This window comes from Alexandromys fortis, unplaced genomic scaffold (genome assembly GCF_014885135.2).
Source record: "Alexandromys fortis isolate MF-2015 unplaced genomic scaffold, M_Fortis_MF-2015_v1.1 scaffold_17, whole genome shotgun sequence".
In the NCBI taxonomy this organism is placed as follows: Eukaryota; Metazoa; Chordata; class Mammalia; order Rodentia; family Cricetidae; genus Alexandromys; species Alexandromys fortis.
The window spans coordinates 13,341,012-13,368,735 of NW_026067896.1; the positions used below are offsets into that span (position 1 = coordinate 13,341,012).

General features: G+C 36.4%; 1 protein-coding gene across 1 annotated transcript in view; it reads left to right on the top strand.

The window, feature by feature from the left end:
• Mdga2 (MAM domain containing glycosylphosphatidylinositol anchor 2) overlaps positions 1–27,724 on the top strand; it is a 687,020-nt gene that overhangs the window by 375,558 nt on the left and 283,738 nt on the right. Inside the window, 1 exon segment of the mRNA XM_050163190.1 lies at positions 14,017–14,191. Coding sequence (XP_050019147.1) covers positions 14,017–14,191 — 175 coding nt within the window.

Genomic DNA, 27,724 nt, shown 5'->3' on the forward strand with positions numbered 1-27,724 from the left:
TCTGAGGTAATGTCTGTCTTTGTGGTTGAGGTGTATTTCTTGTAAACAGAAGAATGCTGGATTCTGTTTCCGTATCCATTCTCTTAACCCAAGCCTTTTTATAGGTGAATTGAGTCCATTGATATTAAGTGATATTAATGACCAATGATTGTTAACTCTGGTTATTTTAATTAATTAATTAATTTATTTATTTATTTTGGTGGTAGAGTTTGTATGTTTCCCTTCTTTGAGTTGTGCTGGTGGACAGTTGTTAGATGTCTGAGTTATTGTGGGTGTTGTTGGCTTCCTTGGGTTGTGATTTTCCTTCTATTACTTTCTTTAAGGCTATGTATTGTTTTAAATTTGTTTTTCTCCTGGAATACCTTGTTTTCTCCATTAATGGTGAAAAAAAGTTTGGATGGGTATGGTAGTCTGGGCTTGCATCCATGGTCTCATTGTTTCTGCAGCACATCTATCCAAGAACTTCTGGCTTACATGGTTTCCATAGAGAAGTCAGGTGTAATTCTGATAGGTTTACTTTTATATGTTACTTGACATTTTTCCTTTGCAGCTCTAAATATTCTTTCTTTAATCTGTATGTTTTATGTTTTGATTATTATATGGTGAGGGGATTTTTTTTGATCCAGTCTATTCGGAGTTCTGTATGCTTTTTGTACCTATATAAGAATATCCTTCTTTAGTATGGGAAAGTTTTCTTCTATAATTTTGTTGAATATATTTTCTTATTTCCTGAGCAAATGGAATACAGTTTTGCAAACCTTTATCCTAACACCTGTATCTTGTAATGTATTCTTATTTTTCTTCTAGCAGTTTCAGAGCTTCAGGTTTGTGCTAAGGACCTTGGTCTATTTATCACTGATTTTTGTGTATGGTGCAGAAAGGGATCTAATCATTCTTCTACACACATTTATCTCTATTTCCAGCATCATTTGTTGAAGATGTTGAGTCTTCTCTAGTGTGCATGTTAGGACTCTGTCAGAACTCAGGTGTCAGTAGTTGTGCTGGATCATATCTGTGTGTACTGCTTGAGTTAGTACTATGTTGTTTTTATAACTATGGTTCTGCAATGTAACTTGAATTCATGCAGCATATGGAGGTCTTTTATGTTTCATTGTGAATTTTCGTGTTTTCTTTGTTTCCGTGAAGAATGCAGCCATAACTATGATTGAAATTGCTTTAGGTTTATAATTATTTTTAGTGGGATGGCCATTTTTACAATATTAATTATACCCATCTATGATTATCGAAGGCTTTTCATTTTCTAGTATCTTTCTTTGTTTCTCTTTTTAGTGTTTTAATGTGTTTGCTAAATAGTTTTTTATTAATTGGATAAATTTATATCAAAATAGTTCATGTATTTGTTTAGCAATGGAGAATGAGATTTTCCGCTGAACTTTTTCAGTATGCTTGTCATTGATATAGAGGTAAGATACTAGTTTTTGTATCCTGTCATTTTGCTGAAACTGTTTATCAGTTGTATAAGTTTTGTGATAAGAATCTTTAGAGTCATTTATTTACAGAACCCACTATCTTCAAATAAGGAGACTTCGGCTTCTTCCTTTCATATCTGTATCCCTTTTATCTCCAGCTCTTGGCTCATTACTCTAGCAATGACTTCAACCTCTGTATTGAAAGGAATGTAGAGAGTAGAAACCCTTGTCTTGTTCCTGGTCTTAGTGGAATATTCCAGGTCTATCTCTAAACAGGACATTTATATTTTCTACTCTTAGGCTCAGGTTTTGCTGAGTAGGTTGGAGTACAAAGGAAACAGAAGCTGGGGGATTGGAAAAAGGACCTTGTAGTTAGCTGTGTTTTATTCTTTGTACTTTTGACTCTTTAGTGGACCTGCCACCCAGATCCCAAATAATCAGACATGGAGACTTAATTCTTACCCATAAATGCCAGGATTTAGCTTGGCTTGTTTCTTGCCAGCTTTTCTTAATTTAAATTACCCCATCCACCTTTTGCCTCTGAGCTTTTCCTTTCTCTATTTCTGTAAATTTTGTCTTTCCTTCTTATTTTGTGCCTGGCTGTGAAGCTGGGTGGCTGGCTCCTTCTTTTCTCAATCCTTGATCTTTTCTCCCAGATTTCTCCTCCTATTAATTGTCTCTGGCTGCCAGCCCTGCTTATCCTTTATCCTTCCTAGCTATTGGCTGTTTGACTCTTTATTAGACTAATCAAAGTCTTTATTGGACCAATTATTTTGTTTTAGACAAACAAAATAACACAGCTTCACAGACTTAAATAAATGCATCACAAAAGAAGGCAATGCATTTTTGCATCATTAAAACAATATAAACAAATGTAACACAACTTAAAATAGTATTTCAAAATAAGATCATATTTGAAGGCCTGACACAGAACTTGTAAACATGATCTTACGCAAGTACAGTTACCTTTACTCAATCTGCAAAAAACTGGTCTATGAATAGTCAGTCATCGATCTGGAAGGAGCTTATGGGCCCTATCCCACACTCCTGAACTACTGGTAGCTGATTGATTCTGGGAAAGAAACAGTCAATGCTTTCAATTATGTACCAGGGAGTTCACCAAGCTCCATAGTTCTAAACCTGTTGCCTCACAGTTGCCCTTAGCTAAAATCATAAGCCTCAAAGAAAAGAAGCAGAAATGTAGGAAAAGGGCTTGTTGGGGAGGGGCCATAAAAGATGGGAGAGTAATACTAGAAGATGGAGGCTTGAGTAAACAGAGTTCATTATATGCATGCATGAAATTGTCAAGGAAAAATCTAGTCAATTAAAAGGTAGTAAGAAAAAAAGCTATGTCATTAATTTGTATGCATTACTTTTCTATGGAATATACTAGCAATTATCCATAGAAAAGGTGGACAAATTTTTCAGTTTAACCTAAAAGAAAGGCCATGTGGAATAGTTATGCACATTTATGAGTAATATATGTTGATCAGTTTTAAAAACTAAAAAAAATAGTATCTTCTGTTATAAGCCTTATATAGTGTTAGCAATAATCATGTCTTTCCTTCACTGTTTCTATTTGTTTTCAATCTCTCTGTGTGTGAGTGAGTGAGAGAGAGAAAGGGAGGAAGAATATAAGTGCATTTCTGTGTTTGTATGAGAATGGGTCTGTAAGTGTGTGTGCGATACTGTACATATGTATATGTGTGTATGTTTGTGATACGGACACTCATGTTTATAATGTTTTAAACCCATATATTATTTGTGTAGCAGTGTGTTTAATCGTGCTAGCGATTATAATCCCTAGCAATCTAGCTATAAAGAAAAAATTAAAAAGTCTAACACTTTATTCCTTGTACATAGAAACTTTCAGGTGAAATTTTCATCGCCTTGTCAGAAAGCTGTAGTTCCTCCTGTAAAAGCAGAATTGGAAGCAAATGTCATGGTGCCATAATTTACTGCAGGCTGATACAATTTATTAAAAATTTAACCTGTATTATCTAGAGTATTATGCCATTCAGGAGTCTATTTATTGTACTAAATAATTCAGAGAGAACCCATCTCTGTGTAATTTTCCCTGATATCAGCATAAGAGAAGAGGGTAACCTTTATTTTCAATGCTCTAATGAACACTGTCTGCTCATAATTGCTACTGTGGATATTCTTTTATACCTGTCCAGGATGATGCTCCTTAAGTGGACTTTCAGGTTCAGCTTCTCATGACACTGGTACCCAAATTTCCTGATAATTATGCCAAGTCAGACGATGTTTACCTTATCTCATTGTTGTCTTTTTCTTCCTTTTTTCTTCTGCTACAGTATGTTTTTTTCAGAGTTCAAACAATGTGGGGCCAGCTCAGTTTTTGCTATGTAGACTGATCTGAGTAGATTTGGATTCACTCATTGACAACCAATAGAAAGTAATTCTAGGTAATAAACTCTCATTTCATGAGAATCAGTGGGAGAATGAAATCTAGGTCTCAGAAATGCTGAATTCTTAGTTCAAAGTGTCTGCCCAGCATCTGTGTGATATTCTTATTAAAATCAAACAACATAAGAACCCATCGGTGTTTTAAGGTTTTGAATGTTTTCCTAAGATTACCTGAGTGAACAATTATTTTATTTAAATGTATATAAAACAGATGTTTCAGTAGTATCTTGATATCAAGTATCATAATGGATCATTTTGTTAGGGGCCACCTTGCCTTAAGTGAGATTCTGTGGTCTGTATCCTAAGCAAATCTCCTTTCTTTTCTTCAACTTAGGTAGGAAGTTACAAGAAAATGTATGTCCTAATGTAGTGCCTTCCTTTTTTCTGTTCCTGTTATTTATGGGAAGATGGCTGATACTGTTTTGTTGTAACAGGATTTAAACACAAGAATATTGAGGAATACATACATCTGAAAACAGGATAGTCTCTCTGTCCCATGTGGAATTAGTAATTGTTTCAAACAGTCACTTCCTGTTTTTCAAAAGCTATAGAACCTCCAGATTTTAACAGATAGATTCTGTTCTCAGGGAGTTGTTTATTTTCCAAACTTTCTTGTAGATAAGCATTTTGATTCAACTATGCCCTATGACAGCTTCCCATTGTAAAAGATTCCAAGCAGGTGTTGGATCTTCTATCTTTATACTAGGAAAGAAATATGAATAGTTGGTGGGTAACTGCTGTTCTGGGCCTTGAACTCAAACAACTCAACAAAAGGAATATCCCCACAGAGACCGAATGCCACGGGTAAGCATCGGCTGGACTCACATCAGATTTGAGTTAACCAGCATAGTCTATCTTTACCCTTGCATAAGTACCTGATAGTGGATCCGAATTATTTATAGCTAGCTTGCTGCTTAGCTGTACTTGACACAAAACCCTGAATTTTAGCTCAAATACTATAGTTTTGTTCAATAAATTTATATTATTTAAGTGCTAGGGATCCAGCACTGAATTACCCATAAAGCGTTATTTACCCTCAAGGCTACCATCCTACCTATGGCATCATATCATAGAAGAAACTCGAGGAAATTGTTGAAAATAAGAATGAGTTCTCTTTGTCTCCTTGAACACTCTGTAGTTCAGAGCCCAGCAAACACATACAATTACAAAAGTGCTGTTTCCTCATTCATTTATCCTTTCTCACAGATGTTTTTTTTTTTTTTTTATTTTCTCTTTTCCTCTATGGACTACATATACTGCAGTAATAGGTTCTTTCCAGAAATAGCTTTCTATCCCTTGATTTCCCCATAAGGACTTTCTTTTCTATTTTGTCTTTAAACAATGTTTTTTTCTGTGTTTTCATCACCCTATTAAGCATATTTATAACTACAATGAATTAAATCAAGTTATCTATGCTATGTTTACTTTTAAAAATAATAGGATTTTTTGGTTATCAATTATATAATGAATTTGCAAGTATTTAAAGGTATAAGTAAAAGTCTATTATTCTAAGAATGGAATACTTTATATACTTTTAAGTTACATGTTCATTATATTTGCTTGTTTCCTCACTATTTTCCTTGTGTTACCAATTTTTTCTAGTCCAATAGGAGACTATTGAGATATCCAAAACTTCATTTCTTGCCCTCTTGTGTTTTAAAATTTTGCCAAGTACCTCTCCTGGTCTTTATTTTACTGAATCACCAGTAACAATATTTTTTCTAAGTGTTAAAGATGAATAATTGGTTTACATTTTCTCTGACCACTTTATCCATGGCTTCATTCTCAGTAATGATTTCCAATCTTTATTATCATATATATGGTATGTATGATATAATATGTGTATATGGCATGTAACACATTATATATAATGACAAGATATATCTATCCTCTAATTCTAAATGTACTCTAACAATTTATATAAGTATATATGTATATATACATGTGTATGAAGTATGTATATATAAAAATAACAGAACATAATAAGTCATGAGTTTAAAAGGCAGCAACAGAGTACAAGGGACAATTTGGAGGGAGGGGAAAGTTATGTAATTATATTATAATGTCAAAATAAACAGAAAATTATTTTTAAAAAGAAAAAAGAATTCTCTAATGATCAAGTTTAGGGAAGTTATATAACAGGATTAAAGGTGAGGCAAATTTACAGGGAAATGTTCCCTTTGGATCATCTGTTTTATTTTTAAATAATAAATAATTCAAGGAAATAATCCTGAGTAGTAGAAAGGTCTGATGTTCTCAAATTTTTAGGACTTAGCAGACTATGTGAGGTGAACAAGCCAATATACCTGCACACAATGGTCTGATAAAAGTTGTGATATCAAAGTAGGAATTTTGTTTCCAGGTAGAAGGAATAAACTTATATTTTATCTGAACTACTCATTTCTTAGTTTCATCTCTCTGACTCTATCATAACAATCAAATACAGGGTTTTTTTGTTAGAGCATGGCTACCCTAGTCAACAAATCAGTGCTCAGGTGTTCAGTCACCTACTTTAAAGAGTGCATCTCAAACAAAAATGTTACAATAACAAAGCAGAATTCAACCTTTTGCACATTTCTGCTCAATCTTGGTATCTTTTTGTTTGTCTGTCTGTTTATCTGTTTGTTTATTGAGATGAAGGTCTCTTTATGCAGCTCTAGCCTCAAACTTACAGACATTCACCTTACCTTGGTGCTTTTTAACTTGGACCGTAAGCCAATTAGTTATGGAAAGTAAGCTCATGGAAACATTGACTCAGAATGACTGCCCATTACTGTGGAGCATTGCCCATCTGGAACAGAATGTTTCTAGTCCTAGTACAGGGGAGAAATTCTGCCTTGCAGCATTGTTCTTTTTCTGGTGTTTTTGTGACCAACAGTCAAAGTGTGTTAAAACTAGCATTCCTGGGAAAAGAAGGCAAAACTCATCTTCAAGATCCCCCAGCACTAAGGGGGCTATTAACAGTGGGCTAGCAATAAACATATGTAGAGCATCAAAACATGCACTTTTCCAATATACAATTGTCATTTAAAAGTGAGACTAGGAAAAAGACCAATGAGAAATATATAAATTTGAATTAAATAATTTTAGCTTAGACTTATTTGAATTGAAAGATAAGAATCTATACACATAATACATAAATAGAACCTCTTCTTATGCATAATGCTATTTATGTACATATGTATTTAAGTAATATGTATATCAGTTACATACTCACATAAACATATGGAAGTGTGTTGTGTGTTTTCTGGCTGACCCTTTCATATGGAATAACCAGTTGGTATGCCTTTCTGTAGGGAACTTTCTCTCCCACACTTTCATACCTTAGTTGATTATAGTTTTTCATCTAGGCTTGAACTTAATGAACTTTCCATGTCTACTTAGCACATCTCTTCGTGCCTTCTTCAGGTCATATTTCAGCAGCCATGTTGGTGAGACTTCATGGGTATAGCTTCTGACATTTCTAGGAGACAGTTTATTGGCAAACTCCATATTCCTTGGCTTCTTACACTCTTCCTGCCTCCTCTTCCACAATGATCACTGAGCCTTAGTGCAAAAGTTGTATTTTGGATGTGTCTATTGGAACTAGCCTCTGCAACTTTGCATTTTGGTTGGTTGTAGTTTTCTAATATAGTCTCTATCTGTTACAAAGAGGCAGTCCCTTTATGAATGGTAGGGAATACACTTATCTGTGGGTATAAGGAGCTCGGTGGTGCTGATTTTATATAGCAGTTGTAGGTTCATCTTCTAGATCCTTAACTTCACTAGGCCTGAGTAGCTGGTTACACTTTCCAGTCCCAGACATGATTTGTCTTTTGTTAATGAGGTCCTAAATCCAGTTAGAAAAATGTTGGTTATATGTATACACATATGTATATATACATATATTTTTTCTATGTAATGAGGGGCCATACATGCCTTAGGGATACATATCCATACATATCCATGAGGATAAGTTCCAAAGGAGGGAATAAGGGTGGTTTGGGGGGAAGTGGGAGACAGCAGAAGGAAGGGAGGTAGAGGAAACTATGGTTGGTATGTGAAATGAATACAATTATAAATATAAAAAATGAAAAAGAAAGATGTTGGTTACCACCCAAGGAAGCGTACTGCTACTGCACCCTTAGGGTAAGTGTTAAACGCTAGTGTTGTGGTGGTTAACAGGTGTAGTTAACAGTTAGGTAAGACAGCTGCATGCTTCCTTCCTTCCTTTGGAATGTTGCATGGTTGAAAGCTCGCCCTCAGAGAGGATGCCTTCAGGCCAGTTTCTACTCAGGAGGCCATTTTTTTTAATTGGGTTATTCAAGTAAATTGTCCTTTTATAGTTGAATAAGTGAAAATGGTCATTTAATTGTTTTAATTACCAAAGGGAGAAATTTTTAGTATTGTTACCATGCTTAGTTGTGTGATTGCAAGCAAACATACATTACCTTAGGAAGATAGCTGGTTTTCTACTTTATATTTTGATTTTCAAATTATATTTGGTTCACTTCCAGCTCTCATCAGCATTAACTTCTGTGTGTGTATGAGTGTGTGTGTGTGTGTGTGTGTGTGTGTGTGCATGACATGCTAGGTATGAAATACAACATCTGAAGCACACAAAGCAAACGCTGACCTTTGTTCTCAGTCCTTCTGTATCTACTCAGTAGGTTTGTTGTGCTGATTCCATAAATAGAAGAGTGAAGTAAGTTGTAGTTCGATGACTGCTAAGTCAATGTAAGGATATTTGTGTCTATCACATCATTCATAAAATTTTCTGAAAGGAATTTTTGACACTTTATTGTTGCCATCTTGCAAGCTTCTCACTGTTTCCGACTGGGGGGATAAACTTTATTTCCTCTTGCTTTAATGAATACGCTCGAAATTAAAATGCTAAAAAAAATTTCAGCTACAACATGTTCATTTGTGTTTCCTTTTTAAACTCAAATTTTGTGATCTTGCCATTCTTATTCACTTACTATAAATATAATATGCATGTAAATATAATTTATATAATTGAATGCTACCCTTGAATTTTGACATTCTTTATTATATATTCTGGTCTACGTGAATAAAATAATTGGTACGTTTATTGAATTGCTCCCTTTTCTTTATTCTGCTCTCATATATTACATTCCAAATCTTGCAACCCAAATTCTCCATTTGGGGATCATGATTGAATTATCTGTGCTCCAAAAGAATCAGGCAACCCTGCCTCTCTGCCTCTAAAACCTGCAATTCTCATGGCCTCTCCCTTGAACCAGTTCCACCCCATGCAAGCAGATTACCTTCATGGATGTGACATGCTCCTAGTGTCTTCAGTATCATGAATGGGTCTCCAGACAACTTAAGTGTCAAATTTACAGCTTCACACATTGGCTTTGTGATGTTCTCTCAGAGATTCCCATTTTCATTCACATCATTTTGCCTTCTGTTTTTTTTTTTTTTCTTTTTTTTTCTGGAACCTTGTCAGAAGCTTACACCACCCGCCTTGGTCTTGCTTCCATCGGGACTCTAAAACCAGCACTGTGTGAATAATGCTGCCAGCTCAAGATAGAGGCTGCCCCCCTTGGACCTCAGCTGAGTCAGTGTTTGTGTGCTTGAAACAACTGACTCTTGGGAATACTCCCCTCTGTTCTTTGCAAACAAGAAACCCCTATTGACATTATCAGTTAGACCTTCTCATTTCAAATGAATTTGAAATTTTTACTTAGTGAGTTCTTTAATAGATGAGATGTTTCCCTCTTAACTTCACTCCTAGTTACACAAAATAGAGCAGAATTCTCTTTAATAGTGTAACTTCTTTAATAATTTCAGCCACTTTTCTCAGCACTAATATCTTCTTTCTTTCTCTCTCACTTTCCTTTCTTTTTTTCCTCTTTTCCTCCTTCTTTCTCTTTTACCTATCATCTATCTATCTATCTATCTATCTATCTATCTATCTATCTACAATCTATCTATCATCTATTCACTTAGCTCTCATATATTATATTCTGATTGCAATTTCCCCTCACTCCTTTCCTCCAAACTCCCCATGCACTGTCTCCCAAATCCATTCTTCCTCCTCCATTTCCCTTCAGAAAAGAGCAGATCTCTCAGAGATGTCAACCAAAGGCAGCATAACAAGTTACAATAAGACTAGACACATACTTCCATATCAAGGCTGGATAAGAAAACTCAGTAGGAGAAAAGGGTCCCAGGAGCATGCAGAGAGTCACAAACACCCCTAGTCTGCTGTTAGGCGTCTCAAAATAAAAACATCAATCTACACAACCATACATATGCACAGAGAAGATAGTTCAGAATTGCTTTTTTAAGATTTAGGAGGCTTAGATTTGAAGTCTTGATCACTATAGCATTACGGTAATTTCTACTATTGATCTTACGATTGTTAACACATCAGTTTTCTACATTTACGTCTCTGGTGCACCTGGAATTTATCTAAACATAAGAGGCCAATTATAGAACAACTGTTTCCTCCTGGTACATATACATTCCATTGCCTCCACACTGTTTTGTAAACAATCCCCCCTCTGTCTATTTCTCTAAAATTCCCCAAATGGGATTTTTTTTTTACATCTCATTTTATGAGACTGTTTCTGTACTCTTCACAAAAAGTGTGTTCCAGATAATGGCTTCAAATCTCTCTGGTGGTGGTTTGTGATCTTTAAAGTGATTATGAGGGTAAAAAAAAAAAAAAAAGACATTTTGTTGCTGTATAACATTTACAGTGATGGTGGAAGGCAACTGAGGGTTGAGGATGTGTAACTCAAGCAAAAGCAAAACAATGATGTCAACTTAAAACCGACTTCTTTTTCCCCTGACTGTTACGTCCTTAGCACAAAACAATAGTGATTTTAAGCATATCTCTAGTAAATCCTGAAGCTTCATTATTTTTGATACTCTAAGTGACAAAATAAAGAAAAGAATTTATTGTTTGCAAAAACTGGGCAGTACTGTCAATGAAAGGAATTTGTGTGGTTGAGTTTTGTGATGAACTAGCCCTTTCTTCTTTCTTTCTTTCTTTCTTTCTTTCTTTCTTTCTTTCTTTCTTTCTTTCTATTTTTTGAGCCTTTGGAGGGATAGCTTGTTCAGCCTAGATATAGTGGGGAGGGCCTTGGTCCTCCCTCTAAGTGGTTTACTAGACTTTGTGACTTCCCTTGGGAAGCCTTACCCTCTCTGAGGAGTGGATAGCGGTAGAGTAGGGGAAATGTAGAGGGAGCAGGAGGAGGAGAGAGAGTGGGAACTGGGATTGGTATGTGAAATGAGAAACGATCATTTCAAAAAGAAATGAATAAATTGAAATTAAAAAGAGGTGATTACTATTAAATGTATGGTGATTCAGACGTGTATTTTCTAAGCATTTTTTTAATGAATTAATTGACCATGCCCCCATTTGTCTTAAAACAATTTACATATTTTCAATGGTGATAAAGGCGAGGTTTTAAGAGAAAAATTATAATTTGGGAAAGTCAGCATAATGGCTTTTTGACATTTAAAGGCTCTAAGGAGGGGACAGTTTGATTGAGTTGTTACATATGATCTCAGTTGTATCTTATAATGGTGAAGTTTGGTACTAGTAAGTTTTTTTTTTTAAACCTTTGTAGCTCAGTGGGTATTTCTCAAATGACTAATATACAACGTTGCAAAATAATGCAGACTCAAAGATCAATTCAAGAGCAGAAATGACCTAGGAATCTTCATATAATAGACTATAAAATGACTTTTGTTGTGGTTTTGGATTATACTGTGCAAAAATGTTGAAAAACTACCAATTGTGATGTTTTAGTGTAGAAGATGCATGATTCTCTGAAAAGGCTATTGAATAGTGAAGCCTTTCGGAATGAGTATCAGTGTGGATTCAGATTTTCTTTGTCTGTGTCTTAAAAGGAAACATCTTGAATATGCAGAAGTTGATAAGGAATTCTGTCTAACTTAGTTCCCGTAAGCTGGATACTAAAGAGAGTCATAGTGTTGGAAAGTATGTTACTCTTAGTTGTTTTTCTGATTATGCTGGTAGTATGGCATAACTTTAAGATTATATTTAAAATACAGGCTATTCAGATTAATACTATTTTATTTTAAACAAGTAAATGGATAATTACTTTTGAAAAGTGTTCCATTGCATACATTTACCACATTTTTATTATTCATTCATCGGTTGGAAGGCATTTAGGTTGTTTCCATTTCCTGGCTCTTTAGGAGGGTGGCAATGGACATTGCTAAGCAAGTATCTGTGGAACATGTCTTTGAGTCCTTTGGGCATATGCCAATGAGTGTGGCATGTAGTAGATTTATTTTTAGTTTGATGAGCATCCTCAACGCTTATGTCAAGAGTGGCTTCAATAATTTACATCCCAAACAAAGTGAATCAGGGTCCTCTTTCTAAAATTTCAACAGCATTTGTTGTCAGCAGTTGTGTTGATCTTAGTCATTCTGACTAGAGTAAGAGGAAAAACCCAAAGCTGCTTTATTTTGCATTGCACATACACACACACATATGTATGTATGTTTGCATGTGTATCTATCTATGTAACAATAATGATCAGGAAAAATAGGCTATCAACATGAGAGTAGGGAGAGCACTGGACGAGTTGTTAACAGAATATTTGTATATTAACAGCCTAATTTTACAAATTTGAAAGGTTTAGACCACATCTATAACTCTTTTAATTCAGACCTTTCATATTCTGAAGCATTTAGTTTTCCGAATCAGCTTTAACATTATTTTGAAACGTTTGCAAAAAATGTTATTTAGTAACTTGAATTTTAATATCTCCTTTTGAAATAAAATAAAAATCTCCACACAAAGACAAAATTGTCCTTTATTTTTTAAAAAACAAACCTTATTTCTTTGCTTATAGATATTAAAATTTAAGTTAAGACAGAATTCTAAACTTTTCAGTGGAAACATCACCATCATTACAGATTTTAGAGATAACATAATTGATAAACTACTTGGCTATGAATTATACATTTACTTCCTGTAGTTTTCCATACACATACCAAGATTTGAAAAAATATAGGCTATTTCTTTTGTCTAGAAAACATTTCTTGTTGCTTTTATGGTGCAGAAAAAAATATGCTTATTTTCATCCTGCTAATTTATGATGTGAAAAACTTTTTAAAAGATAACCTAAAGCCACTGGATTAAAATTTTAGTTTGCAGTGTGTGAAAGTGACGTGGTTAAGGATTATACAGCTTCGAGTTTGAAAACTCCTACTTTTGTTTCTCCATATTTCCACATGCTTAATATTATACAAATTTAGGCAGAGTATTTCTCTTGGTAGCTTCCAGACTGTAAATATTTTTTTAAATACATGGGCAAAACAAAGAGAAAAATAAAACCAAACAGTTTTCATCTTCTATCTTGTAGCACTATACAACATTAACATGTGGCTTTTTATTCAGGTTTTATATATGACAACACACAAAATTTAAGTTGAATACCAGTAGTTATTGCTAGCAAACACAAAATCTGTTGCTCACAGCTGTGTTCAAAAGAATGGTATTGTTTATAATGGACAATTTTAGATATTCAAATTGTTTTGACAGTTTGATAGGATTGCACTCTCTGAAAAGTTTACACATTTTTTTGAAAATAATTATTGATGTAAAGTGAATTCCAATTTTCAAAATAGCGAATCATTTGTGGGCTTATTAAAGCAAAGTCATTACATAAAACAAAACCCCTTTTAACCACCAGGTGTATGAAATTATACATAATCTCTATAAGCCATTATGGTAACATGCCCACATTATCTAAACCAAAGAGAAATTTTTAAATGAAATAATGAAGCATGTCCCAAAAGAAACGAGAGCCTATTTGATCCAAATCACAAAAAGTGCCTTACAAAGTTCAGACATGTATAAGGAAATCTGGAATGCTCAGCAGATACAGAAGCTGAGTCTTGTTTCTGCGGTGCATTGCCTGCAGTCTGGTGAGACTGCTTATGACGTCCATACGGTTGCTTCTAGCTGACTTGAACTCTACGGTGATGAGGTTAGCACCTGCGACTTTGTAACTCAGTTGGGGACATATATTTTAATTTCTCACTAATGCAATAGAAAGGCAGCGCAGTGGCTCCGAAAGCCAGCTCATCATAGGAATAACTGCTGTTTGATTGTCTGCGGAAAACCAACCTAAAGTAACAATCTTTGTTGATGCTTGCTCAGATCAGGTGGACCAAAACAGCAGGAAGTGCCTCTGACAGATTCCAAGACTCGAGTGTCTTCAATGAGACTTTGAGGATTACAAACATTCAGAGACACCAAGGTGGCCGCTATTACTGTAAAGCAGAGAACGGCTTGGGGTCCCCAGCAATAAAGTCGATCCGAGTGGATGTGTACTGTAAGTAAACCTCAGCCAAATACTGTTCTGAATATTTGCTTCTGTGATTAACTATGGTTTTCTGAAAATAAACATTTTCTTCGGTTGTGAACGAAAATTTTGTATGACTGGGTAATCAATCCTCTAAGAAACGTCTGTTTTTTAAACGTGTGCTTCTGCACATGGGTGGGTGCATAGAAAGGGTGGACGGCAACACCTGGTATCCTCCTTCAGGTTCAGACCACAGCGAGCGTGAGCCACCCTACCTGACATTTCCTTATAGATTTTGAAGACCCAAATCAGGCCCTGAAGCTTGCATGGCAGAACCTATTCCCTAACTTGCTCTGAGACATTTTGGAGAATAAAAATTTCACGTCAAGTTTTAATAATTTGTGACATAATACGTAGTTAGCGGAGAATATGTAATATCCCACTAAAAAGATGGTAAATATTATTAGTAATACCAAAAGCCTCTTTGCATTTAGTATGTACACACATGCACATATATATTTTATGTTTACATGTGTGGTAGTCTGAATGTAATTTGCTCCCAAAAGCTTATTGGGAGTGGCACTATTAGGAAGTATGGCTTTGATGGAGTAGGTGTGGCTTTGTTGAAGGAAGGAAGTGTTTGTGAAGGTGTGCTTTGATGTCTCATTTATGCTGAAGTCATGACCAATATTTCAGTTCACTTCCTTTTGGCTGAACAAGATATAGAACTCTTAGCTACCTCTCCAGAGGTACGTTTGCCTGTACACTGCTATGTCCCACCATGATGATGTTGGATTGAACCTTTGAACTGTAAGCCATCCAATTAAATGTTTTCCTTTACACGAGTTACCGTGGTCATGGTGTCTATTTGCAGCAACAGAAACCCTAACTAAAACAACATATGGGTACATACATGCACAAACACACACACATGCACATAAACACACACACATATATATGTGTAACCCTGGTTGCCCTTTAATTTGCTCTTTAGACCAAGCTTGCTTCATGCTCAGATATCCACCTACCCTTGCCTCCCAAGTACTGGGATTAAAGGCATGTGCCACCACAGTCTTGTAAGCATATATATCTTAATTAACTTTAAGAAGAAAGGATCATTCCATAATGTACTTTGACTTGCTTGTTCATTTTACCTGTGTGCAGAGTCAACCACTCTCATTTTTAATGCACATTTTGTATGCAAGCACGGTTATCTGCATTGCCTTGTGAGGGCCCACACATCTCTCTGAACAGCACACTGTTTGCAAGTGGCCATGGCTGACCCCGAAAACACGGTGCCTCCTGGAGACTGTTGCCTGACTGCTTCATTATGTCACATTCTCCGACTTTTCCTTCTTTACTATGTTTAGAATCTTCTGCTCTCTTTACTTCTTTCCCTAGTAAAGAAACGAAGCGCCTGCATTTAGCTCCGTCTGTTACACAGGTTCATCTGGAACACTTGTTGTTTTCACAAGAAATGGCATTTATTTTTAAGTCTCTAATATTAGATTGCATTTTTCTCTCCTTTAAGTAATTCAGACAAAATAACAAGTGGGCCGGTCCTGTTTTCCAGCCTGTTTTCTTTTCATTCCCCTTTCCTGTTCTTTCAACAGAGTGCAGGTGTTACATAGTTAGAGGGAGGCTAGAAATCATCAATGGTCTATTCATGGAGCCTATGTGAGGCTCATTTATTTATGGAGACAATGAGGAAGTAGCGACAGCAGCATTTGTGATTCATCTTCCACACTTCAGGACTTGTGGCCCTCTTGCGCATGACAGAAGCCTGTGTGCCATTCATCCAGGATCTTGTAGCCCCAAGACATCCACCGACATGATCCTGGCAGGTTCATCCTATGTGCCACACTGACCTTCTGTGTATCCAGGTTGGTCAGACCTGTATACTTCCCAGCCATAGCCAAGCACCAACCCTCCACTTAGGTTCTATAAGGTTTGGATATATTTGCAAATAAACTTATTTTGATTAAATGAATTAAGTTCTCTTATTTATTTATTGTATATCATTTAATTAAATGAACTGCTATTCCCTTGTTTATTAGGTCATGATATTTAAATACAAATCTCTAGTATCTTGAATACAATTCAAAAATTTAAAATGTACTCAGAGTGAATACATGTTTCCTTTTTTGTTTGTCCTGCTGTGTTTGGGTAATGCTTGTCAGTTTCATATAAAATAGGTTGGTAGCAAAATGTGACCAGACGCTCCTTAAGCAGTAAATTTTAATTTTTTATTCTTTTTTTTTAATATTTATTTATTTAGTATACAATATTCTGTCTGTGTGTATGCCTTCAGGCCAGAAGAGGGAACCAGACCTCATTATAGATTGTTATGAGCCACCATGTGGTTGCTGGGAATTGAACTCAGGACCTTTGGAAGAGCAGGCAATGCCCTTAACCACTGAGCTATCTCTCCAGCTCGTAAATTTTAATTTTTAATTTATTCTTTAATTACTTTACTTTGTATGGGCAAACATATTTTGCTCACAAAATTTGTTTGATTAGAATATTGCCTCCACTCCTGCCTGCTAGAGGTTTCATATATCATATGGTGTATGTATTGTATTTTTTTTTTAAATGAAGTACTATAAGTCCCGAAACACAGTAGTAACCAGTTCAATAAGAGTTTCTGACTACATTGATACCACAATGGGCTTGATGAGAGTAAAATATGTGTCTTTGGGGCTTAAAAACTCATATACAAAGCAGGAAATAACATTTGAAGAGTTTTAAAAGATTTTTTTTTTCCCTGTGGCTAAACCTTTCAATACCATCCTGACTTGCTCCTTTTACCTTTCTATTCAAAGTTATGCCTGAGCAGTTGATGCTGGACAGCGTCCCATGATGATAACGCTGCCCATTCCTTTCCCCAGCTCTTCCCTTTTATTAAAATGCCAATCAAACCCCTGCAGCTATGTTGTCCTCTTCCCTTTGACTTTCTTTGTTTTTTTTTTAGATATAATTTAGGTTTTACAAACACCTAATTCTACATTATTTGAGTGAAATATTACTGAGATATGTGCTATATTTAATTTATATTGTTTTCCTGAGCCTTTCTGATATACAGTCAATGAGACAGTCATCTAAATTTGAGAAAATAATACTAAGCTTTGGACTGTATTAACAAGTGCAGCATCTCATTATGAGGGGTCTCCCAGGTAATGCCCTCAGTTCCCATGATCATTTCATAGTGTAAGAACCTGGTAATTTTCCCATAATTATACCTACTTATATGACTATGAATAAATTTCCTTTCATAGTAAATTTTAAAAGATTTGAGCGATGAAAATATAGAGATAACTAATCTATTTGTAAAATCTGTTTTCTGAATATAACTTCCAACAAAAGCCAGAGTGCATAGGTTCATGTTTTCATGAACTACACAAACCTCAACAATTTGTAACTGTCCATCACTGGTAATAAAAACATGACTAACAGAGCAATGTTGTGCTTTCTTCCCACACTGTAACAAAATGCCTGACACAAACAGTTTTGGTGAGGGATGTCTTTTGTTTAACTTACATCTTCAGAAGTTCCAGCCCGTGGTTGGTGGACCTGCTTAGGATAGGCAAAACATTGTGGTGTCCTCGTGAAGAGCAGAGTGGTCTCTTCCCTCGTGACAGGAAACCAGTAAATGTAGAGACTGTAGTAATTTGGTTTAATAGACATGTTTCTTATACTAGGAGAGATGAAACTTTGTGGGACCTCACAGGAGTGTTGATGATATGCCTTGATATCACTTAAAACTTGGCAAATACCTACCATGTAGTCAGACTCTTTCAGGTTAGCCAGCCTTGAAAAGAACAGTGCAATACCTTTAAGTTTCTATATTAGAAGGTTAAAATGTAAATGTCCCCCACAGACTTATATATTTGAATGCTGTATTCATATTTGGTGGAAGTGTTGTAAAAAGGATTAAAGAGCATGAGGTGTTGGAGGAGGTGTTTCACTTGGAGTGGCTTTGATGTTTTAAAAACTTACATATGGCTTAGTCTCTTATTTTCTGTCTCTATTTCCAACTTAAAAGAATAACACATAAACTCTCAGATACCACCCCAGTGCCATGCCTTTCAGCTTGCTGGCTTGCTCCCTGCCATGGTGGTCTGGTACTTACCCTCTGACACTGTAAGCAACCCCCTAATTAAATGTATTCTTTTATAAGTTGCCTTTAGCATGGTGTCTTTTCACAACATCAGAAAAGTAATGAAGGCAGCATATAACTTTTAGAACGTAAGTTAATGTATAGCTTTAAATTAAATGCTCTCATCCTTTGACCCTGGATAATAAATGTGTATATGTGTGTGTTGTGATAACCATGTACTAGCATAGCCAAAAGGTTGAAAGCAGACTTATGCAATAAATATCCACCATAAATGTTATGAGCAAAATAGATACAACTAATAATGTCCGTCTGCAGTGTTGTTTACTATTTTGGATCAGTACAGGTCAGTAAGGCAATTTCTTCCCTTGTAAAACTCTGTTAAAGATGTCTAGAAAGAATCTCTAACCTCGTCCCCTTGCAATGTTTTCTGTGTTGCTCAATACACAATGCACAGCCCTTTGTTAAGAATAAGATGGATAGATACAATAGATTCAGACAGGAGACTGCCAGGCATCTAACAGACAGGCTGAAGATACAGGTAGAAGAGAAAATTCAAATTTGAACTAGCTCTTGGTCAAATTAATCCAAGAGGAAGTGCCATGTTTACATTTCTTAAAGCAGCACGGGCATATTTTGGCCCCTCTGAGGTTATCATTAATGTGGGCACTGTCAGAAGAGAGAAGTAGCAGCCTGGAACAAGATACCCACAAGGACTCATTAGAGTGGCCTACATACTCCAGTGCAAACTTCCTCCTAACGTTTTCAGGTGACACGGCCAGCTGGACACCATGCTTTCAGTAACAAGCATTTGGGGACAGGCTTTATCTTTAAATCATAGCAAGGAGCGTACCTGATGCTTTGTAAAAGATTTTATATCTCTCACTATAAGCTTAAAGTATGGTAATCATCAGGCATACAGAATGGACTACTGGAACTATTAACAGAAACACAAACAAGCTGTAGGGAAAGAGATGCAATCGGAACATGCTGCAAGGGTCAACAGTGAAGAATGCCTGCATAAGTGCAATAGCATCAGAACCTGATCTAACACAAAGTGGGAAGAAATATGTGGAGGATATGAGAGGATCAGTATATGAGAGCGAAATAATTCTTGTCCAAGGAAGCAGTAAGTAACCCAATGTGAAAGATGAAAAATAAAGCTATAAAACAGTGAAAAGCAGTACAGCAGAATCAAATGTGAATAGGATGCCTTAGGAAAGGCCACCACTAAGTGTTAAAAACACCCATGCAGTCTGGGAGTAGTAGCACATGGCTTCAATTCCAGCCTAGTATGTGCAGCAGGTCAGACCAGCGTGCAAACATAAATTATTTACTACGAACTTGGTGTTTCTGTGGAACTCCTAACAGTGGGAGTAGGGGTGTTTCTAACCCTCTTGCCTGCTCTTGGGAGCCTTTTCCTCTCCCAGCAACCAGTATGAGGTTTTATGCCTAGACTTATTGTAATTGTTAAGCTGTGTTTGTTTCATATCCTTAGGAGGCCTGCACTTCTCTGAAGGAGAACTAGGGAAGAATGAACCTGGGAAAGAGGGGATTGTACCCTGTGTGTGGGAGGGTGAAGTTTGGAAGGAGACACTGAGGTCTGGATGTATTATATAAGGGGAAAAAATAAACAGCAAATCCCACATAGGCAGTTATTTCATATGCAGCTATTTAGACTTTAAAGCGTGTCATGCATTTTTAGTTTACCAAACACGTGCATGACTATTAAACCTGGAGATTCCTGGTACTCTTGAATATTTAAATACAAAGATCCCACAATTCCAAGCTAACTTATCCCAAATCTTCTTTAGAAAACCTTATGCAGATTGCACAGATTAGTTTTCTTCTCATAACTTTTAATAAGTGGTGAAATTTGTTGGTATTTAATACTTGAAAATAGAAATATTGGCCCCATAGATATGTCATAAGTAAAGTAAAAAGAACAATTTAGGCAATGTTGGCACAACATTCTGACAATTAATAAATATCCTAACTTTTAAACATAAACTCTTTCAGGGTCATCTCTACTACTATGTCTTTATAGTCTGGTTGTGATTAAATATGGTTAAATATTTATAAATTATTTAATATTTTATAAATATTTAAAATATTATGCCACTTATAGTATAGCACCATCAGATTCCGTAAGGCTAAAAATGTGTGGTTTTTTTTTTTATTACGTTGTATGGCTTCAGTGAGTTTCAGCTATTTAAGGAGAGAGTGTATGAATTTATTTAAATAGATTATAGCAGCTAAGTAGAAAGTATCATGGCATTAGTTCCCACAACATGAAATAGTGATAGTGTACTGTTGCCAGATAAAATGGATTGCCAGGAGGAAATGGTTAGTAAGATGTCTTAACAGAAGAGAATTAGTTTGAGAGGTATTGTTTCCAGGCTGCTCTATATGCTTTAGCTCAGTTTGTGTCCTGAACTGGCTCTCACCAGTGTTTATGTTGCAACCCGCCTCAGACAATAGGGACATAGTTTCCTTAGGAGTAGAGGGATGTTTTGTTTTCTGGCCACAATCATGAAGATAATATCTAACTGAAGGAACAGAAGAGTTTCATTTGGAGCTTTTGTTAAACTCAGAATTTTCAAAGCTCAGTATTCCTTGGCTATGTCATAAAAGTACTGGATGCAAAGAATACATTTAGGGTGCCCCATCTTGTCCCCATAAAAGTAGAGGAGAAAAGTAGCCTAGAAAAGCAGGAAGCTGGTATTTACATTGGAGACCTCATTAATAATAATGTCTTTAGCTTGTGCCCCAGAAGACCCTTGCCTCAGGCACTCATGAAAGTATAATCAGCTACATGTTAGTCAACAGGTAGATAAAATGTCAGAGTGCTCACAGCTCCTGACCTTACGAATGTTAAAATAAGTAAAAGTGGTTTACTGAAGTAAAGGAGAAAGCCAAACCCCTTATGGAGTGGATGAAATTTCTGATTAAAGATATAAAATAGATAACCGCAGAACAGCATACAGGGGAATACTGAAGAAGATGCTGAGTTTTAGAAGGGATGAAGGATTAATTTGAAAGATGGCTTGTTAAATAGTGTTGAACTATGACTGATGATGCCTTAGACCTAATGAGTAAAGATCTACTGGACGCTGTAGAAAGAGAAATTGGAGTGTTGTGAATTCAGACTTACTGATGCGTTCTCCACACTAACACATTGCTTCCCGTGTTATAAAAAGCAACTTCATTCATTATGCCTCCAAGCTACTGTGGAGCTGGAAGGGTCTTAGTCTACACAGGACTTGAGGTTCTGGATTTTGGTGCTCTCATGCTCCAGTACGTTTGTCTTTTGGAGAATCATGAGGATATTTAAACAGTTTTCTAAGAATGTGATCACTTGATACGTTTACTTATCTCCAGGCCTGACTGTGTTGCTCACAGGGTAATAGAGGTCATACAACTTGAAAGGTTAGGGTTTGATTAAAATTTAGGCTTAATTCAAAATGAAATTGGATTCAGAGGCATTAACTTAATATGTTTTCATGTGTGCAGACACTGTTCACAAACGCAACAAATCTTTTCAAATAGTCATTAAACATTTGCAAGCATTCTTATTCCAGAAATATCTTCTTCAATCTCATTTCACTTATGTAAATTGTTGTATTTCATTACATTTTTTTTCATTATGTGTCTATGAGGTTTATTATTTATTACATTTAGACCCAAGAAAATATGTGGAGAAGAGTGGCAAACATGCTGCCAATGTATTCTGCAAACAAAATTTACCTGTGTTAGAATTAGAAATTACATGATTAAAAATGATGACAGTGAATTCCTTTACTTTCAATTTTATCGAACTCATCAGCATGAATCTTGGACAGAAAAGTTTAGCAAAAGATCTAAAAAAACTGGTGTGAATTATGAAGGCATCCCAATGTCAGGAGGAAATCCGATCCCCAGGAAAATTCCACCAAGCATCATTTCTCTTCCACCACCCATCTTCTCCAAACAATAGGCCTAGGATTACAAAATCAGAAGGGTGTTTGATATGGTAATTGCAATGTCTCTTGAAATGGGTAGATCTCACACTAATAATCCTATTAATAAAATTCAGGAGAGGATTTTGTAATTTTAGGTATGTCACACATGAAAGAAAAAATGTTTTTTTGGCAGTGTTATTTACTGGAAAGGTCTGCACTAACCTAATTCCTAGACAGAAGTCTTAATAAAAGGCCTTCAAAATAGACAAATAAACAGACAAACAATGATTTTAACCTAGGTTGTTTAAGTGCCATGGTCTGTTTGTGCTGAGTTTAATTTGCCCTGATAGAGTCCCAGAGGATCAACAGCCATCAAACCACCTCGAGTCAGTGGCTTCTCACATCCACAAAATAGGGGGGAAAGATGATGTAGAATTATCTCCCAAGTTGCCAGGTGTCTTTTGCTGTTGGTGGTGTTTTTTTTGTTTGTTTGTTTGTTTTATTTTGTTTTGTTTTTTGCTCTTATATGGAGAGAATTCAGTGGAGACTTAGGTCATCTTTATTGTAACTTGTCATTTGAGCATGTGACTGAACTAATAAAGAGTCTACACCCTAAACATCCCCATCAACCAAACCTGAGAGTTACTTCTTTGTAGGTGGAATTATGTGTTCCCTGTGACCATCTCATGATCCATCCATAACTTGCCCTTGCTCTCTGCAGGGAGCTATCTCTCCTTTCAATGTCAAGTCTTTCTATTGCTTCTTATACAAAAGACAGAAAGGGAGAGTTACTTTTGGATCAGGTGAACCTTCTCTTAATGAAGCTGATTATATTCAATTCATTATAAGTCAAAAGTGGGCTCTCAAGAGGTATTAGCGGAATGCTACTTGACTGTTTCCAGAATCCCACAGGTACATAGAATGGCAACGAGATTTTTTCTCCTGTGTCCTGAACCTGATCTTGCTGCCTTCGGGTTCTCTGCTCAATCCATCTGATTTTGAAAATCCCAGATATTCTATGATCTACTTTGACCTGAGGCACTGGAAGCCACATCCAAATAGAATCTGTCTATCACCAATCTTATTGAAGTCTTGCTTTTTTTTTTAAATATTCTACGAGCAGATTTGTTCAGAGATAAAGCCAAATTGCAAGCCCTTTGCCCTAGAGAAAGTTTAGAATGAGTTGAAGATTTGAAAAACACACACATAAAGAACTTAGCTGACGTTCAGCTTAGTAAGTATATAAAAAAGTTTGCATATTGAAAGTACTAACCCCCAAATTACATAAAAGATGACATTAGGTCTTGTTAAGTACATTAAAGACCGTAAAATGAATAACTTTATTGTGTGAGAATATGCTTACTTTCTTTGTTATTAGTTGTATAAAATCTATCAAGTACTGAGCAACTTTATAAAGTAAAACTTGTAATGTTTTCCACAAACATTGAAGGCTATTAGCACATACATCTATGTATATTTTGTTGTTGTTTGCCTGCCTTTTCCATAAAAGTTTTTCAAGCCCTGACTTAAGGATAAAATAATGTTATTGGTAATCATAAACAGTTAAGTCTATTGATTAAACTGATCGACAGGTTCTTAAAATCACTGCTCACAGGAGTGTGGGATTCTTTCGCCGAAGGTTAAATGGCTAGCAGATGCTCCTGCTGAGTCGGGCAGAGATTCCAGATTGGCACCCAGTGTTCTCTAGTCAGTTCCTGAGTGCTCTGAACCTAGCTCTGCCCTGAGGGCCAAATCTGCGGCTGTCGACTCAGAGCTGCGTGCACTCTTTACTACAAAAGTAAACCATAGAAAGAATATTACATGGAACAAACGTGCAGATATGAACGGGTTTACACACATGCACTAATGTGATTCTTTTCACATATTTAAAACATCTGATAACTTCTGAGAGACACAGAAGAAGAAGTAGAAACAAATTAAAGCATACATATTTATACATTTAATACTGGGAGCTAGCCAGCAGCAGGTTTTCCAGTCCAAGAGATATTATGCTATCTGATTTAAAATCCTCAGGTTCCCAAGCAAACCTGGCAACCTTTGCTTCTATGGGTCAGTTAATAACACTGTTACAAGGGAAATCATGATCCTCCCCCCCCCTTTTTTTTTGTTTTTTTTTCGAGACAGGGTTTCTTTGTGGCTTTGGAGCCTGTCCTAGCACTAGCTCTGTAGACCAGGCTGGTCTCGATCCGCCTGCCTCTGCCTCCCGAGTGCTGGGATTAAAGGCGTGCACCACCATCGCCTGGCATGATTTCCCCTTTGAATGAGTAGTTGCCCTAATAAAAACTTCTAAACACACTCAGAAGGAAGCTTCAGGACATTTTATTAGTGCTTGAAAGAATACCCAACAGGCCAGGAAAGCTATACGTTTTTGGCAGCTGCTTGGAAGCAGGAGATGGGGTAGAGAAAGAAAGAAACCATGCTATTTTAGCTACAGTCCAAGAAATCTCGTAGGTTCACCCATAGGGGTTCGCAAACCGCTGAATCACGATAGGAGAGGGGTTTAGGGAAAGAGTGAGAAGGCCCAGAGCGTAGAGGATAAGGTGTCCACACTTGGCTAAATTGTCTAACATAAAACAAAGGAGAAATAGGAACAATTACATTTTTTTAGAACTCAGAAAAGCAGAGAGGTTTAGCAATGATGCATGACATAAGTTCTGTAAGCAGCTATACCTGTAGCATCTCAGTATGTCACGTCTTCAATAGAAGCTAGATTTGTTATATTATTTTAAGCAGGAAGCCTAAGGATGTACATTTGTGATGCTCTTTTTTTTCTAATGTTACCAGAGAAGTGGAATGTGGTGTCCAAAAGTGACGTCAGAGGTGGGCCCATCATCAGTGGCCCCCAAGGCTTCTAATCCGTACATAACTAGTACCGTATAATGAGTCACATCGTTTAAAATAACATTTGTTGACTAGTTTCCTAAGATGTAAAGGAAAATTCCTCATAGAAAATTCAGATGCCATGGATTTATGCAAAATAAGAAGTTCCTTAAAACTGTAGTGGTCTCTATCTATAACTTTAAGGTTAAGTGTATATGTTTTAATTAATGAATGAAACATATTTCCAAGAATACCAATACTCCTGACATCACCATGATATTTCACACTCATCAATATTCCTAAGTTGTTGAGCTCATGAAGCAGTAATAGGAATAATATAGGACAATGCTGAAGCATCTAAAAATTACCCTAAATTAATCTCTTAAACTCCATGTGAGATAGAAATATCTACATCGCACTTGAAGACATTGGAACCTTTTTGTTGTTATTGTTGTTTTGTTTTTGTTTGTTTGTTTCTCGAGACAGGGTTTCTCTCTGGCTTTGGAGCCTGTCCTGGAACTAGCTCTTGTAGACCAGGCTGATCTGGAACTCACAGAGATCTGCCTGCCTCTGCCTCCCGAGTGCTGGAATTAGTGTTCACCATCACCACCCAGCCTGCAATCATTTTTTTTTCTTGGAAAAAAAATTTCCACCTCCTCCCATCCTCCCATTTCCCTCCCCTTCCCTCTCTAGACCAAAGAGCAGTCAGGTGGAAAGTCCAAGGTCCTCCCCCCTCCATCTAGGTCTAGGAAGGTGAGCATCCAAACTGGCTAGGCTCCCACAAAGCCAGAACATGAAGTAGGATCAAACCCCAGTGCCATTGTCTTTGGCTTCTCAGCAGTCCTATCATTTTGGGGGCTGTTGTAGAACTAACAGTTTGTCAAGCTGGCCAGCCTGATAAGTGTTCTGTAGCAGGCTTTTCTAGAATCCACAGAACAGTAGACTGCTGATTCATGTTCTGGTTTCCATTGAAGTATTAGGGAGACAACCATGTTCTTTTGGACACGCAAAGCCTTCATCTTCATTCCCCCATGATTGAAGTCTGTCTCTCAGTTTCTGTTGGTTAAGAATTAATACCATTCAGAAACGATTTCCAAGTTTTTGTATCTGCCCAAATAAATAACCCAATCTAGCCACACTGAATAAAAAACTAATCACTTCATCTTTCCCAATTTCTTTAAGGGCTTCTTCATCTAAATACCTAAGGAGTTCTTTTATCTATCTATCTATCTATCTATCTATCTATCTATCTATCTATCTATTTAATTGACAAAAGTCTGCCTCCTCCCCACCTCCCATTTCCCTCCCCCTTCCCCACTCCTCTCCTCCTCTCCACACTCCATTCCCCCTCCCTCTCCAGTCTGAAGAGCAGTCTGGATTCCCTGCCCTGTGCAAAGTCCAAGGTCCTCCCTGCCCATCCAGGTCCAGGAAGGTAAGCATCCAAACAGGCTAGGCTCCCACAAAGCCAGTTCATGTAGTAGGATCAGAACCCAGTGCCATTGTCCCTGGCTTCTCATCAGCCCTCAGTTCTTTGTGAATGAGAAAACATAACACTCAAGAAAAGATAGAAATGATAAAAAATAAAAAGTAAAAAATGATAAAAAGATGATTTACTCTGAAACAAAATATGAGCAACAATTACTCAGAAACACAGTTTTAGCTTGTTCTGAATTTACTTTCTAAAGTGGTAACAGTTCATTGTTTTAGCAGAAACACAGAGAAAGTCATAAAGTAAGGTGCTTCTCATATATATCAGTGGACACCTTAAGTGATGAGATTAAAACAAAGAGGAAAAGCTCTGCTATAGGGCTCAGAGGCATCTGACAGCACAGCCTTTGGTTGGTGGCGGCTAAGTCTGTCACATAGAATGTCCCTCTCAAGAATTTTCTCTTATGTCTTTATAAATGTAAATAGATTCATCAGCAAAATCATGCCTGACTATAATGTCTAGGTTAAAAAATTAAAAAAAAACTTTGTTCTTTGTAGCATTTAATAAGCAAAAATTGCATTAATAATTAACACATTTTAAGATGAAATATCAATAATTAGCAACATTTTGTGGTATAAATCAACCCTCTAGTCTCTTTGATATTTTCTATTTATTATCATGGAGTCAGGCTTGATCAATGGGAGGCATAATCAATTCGAGCCAGCACAGTTCTTTTGATACTTTCCACATTTTCTCTTTTCCCTGTTTGTATCCTAAGAGCCTCAAGATTAAAAAACAAAACAAAACAAAAAGCTCCTAGCACCTCTATTTCTGAAACTGCTAGGTTTACTCACAACTCTGCAATATATTCTGGGAAAATTCTTTGAGATGTATTATTTAGTCTTGGAAATTTTCTTGTACAAGATTACTCGGGTGTACAAATTCTAAAGAGTTCTCAGATTCAAATGTACCCATATGTACTACAAAATAAAGAGCCTGGGTCTGAGAGCTGGCCCAGAGGTGGATGAGAAACAAGCACACATTCTTCCTCTAAGACTTCTAAACCAGTACCTGAGGGCTCCACCTTTAGGATCTAATTATCTCTCAGACGCAATGCTTCCAAATATCTCACAGAGACGTAGCTTTCTGTATGAATTTTGGTGAAATATATTCCATTGGTAGCAGCAACTTTTATCATTATGTATTATTAAAATCATCATTTTAGATATCAGAAATAT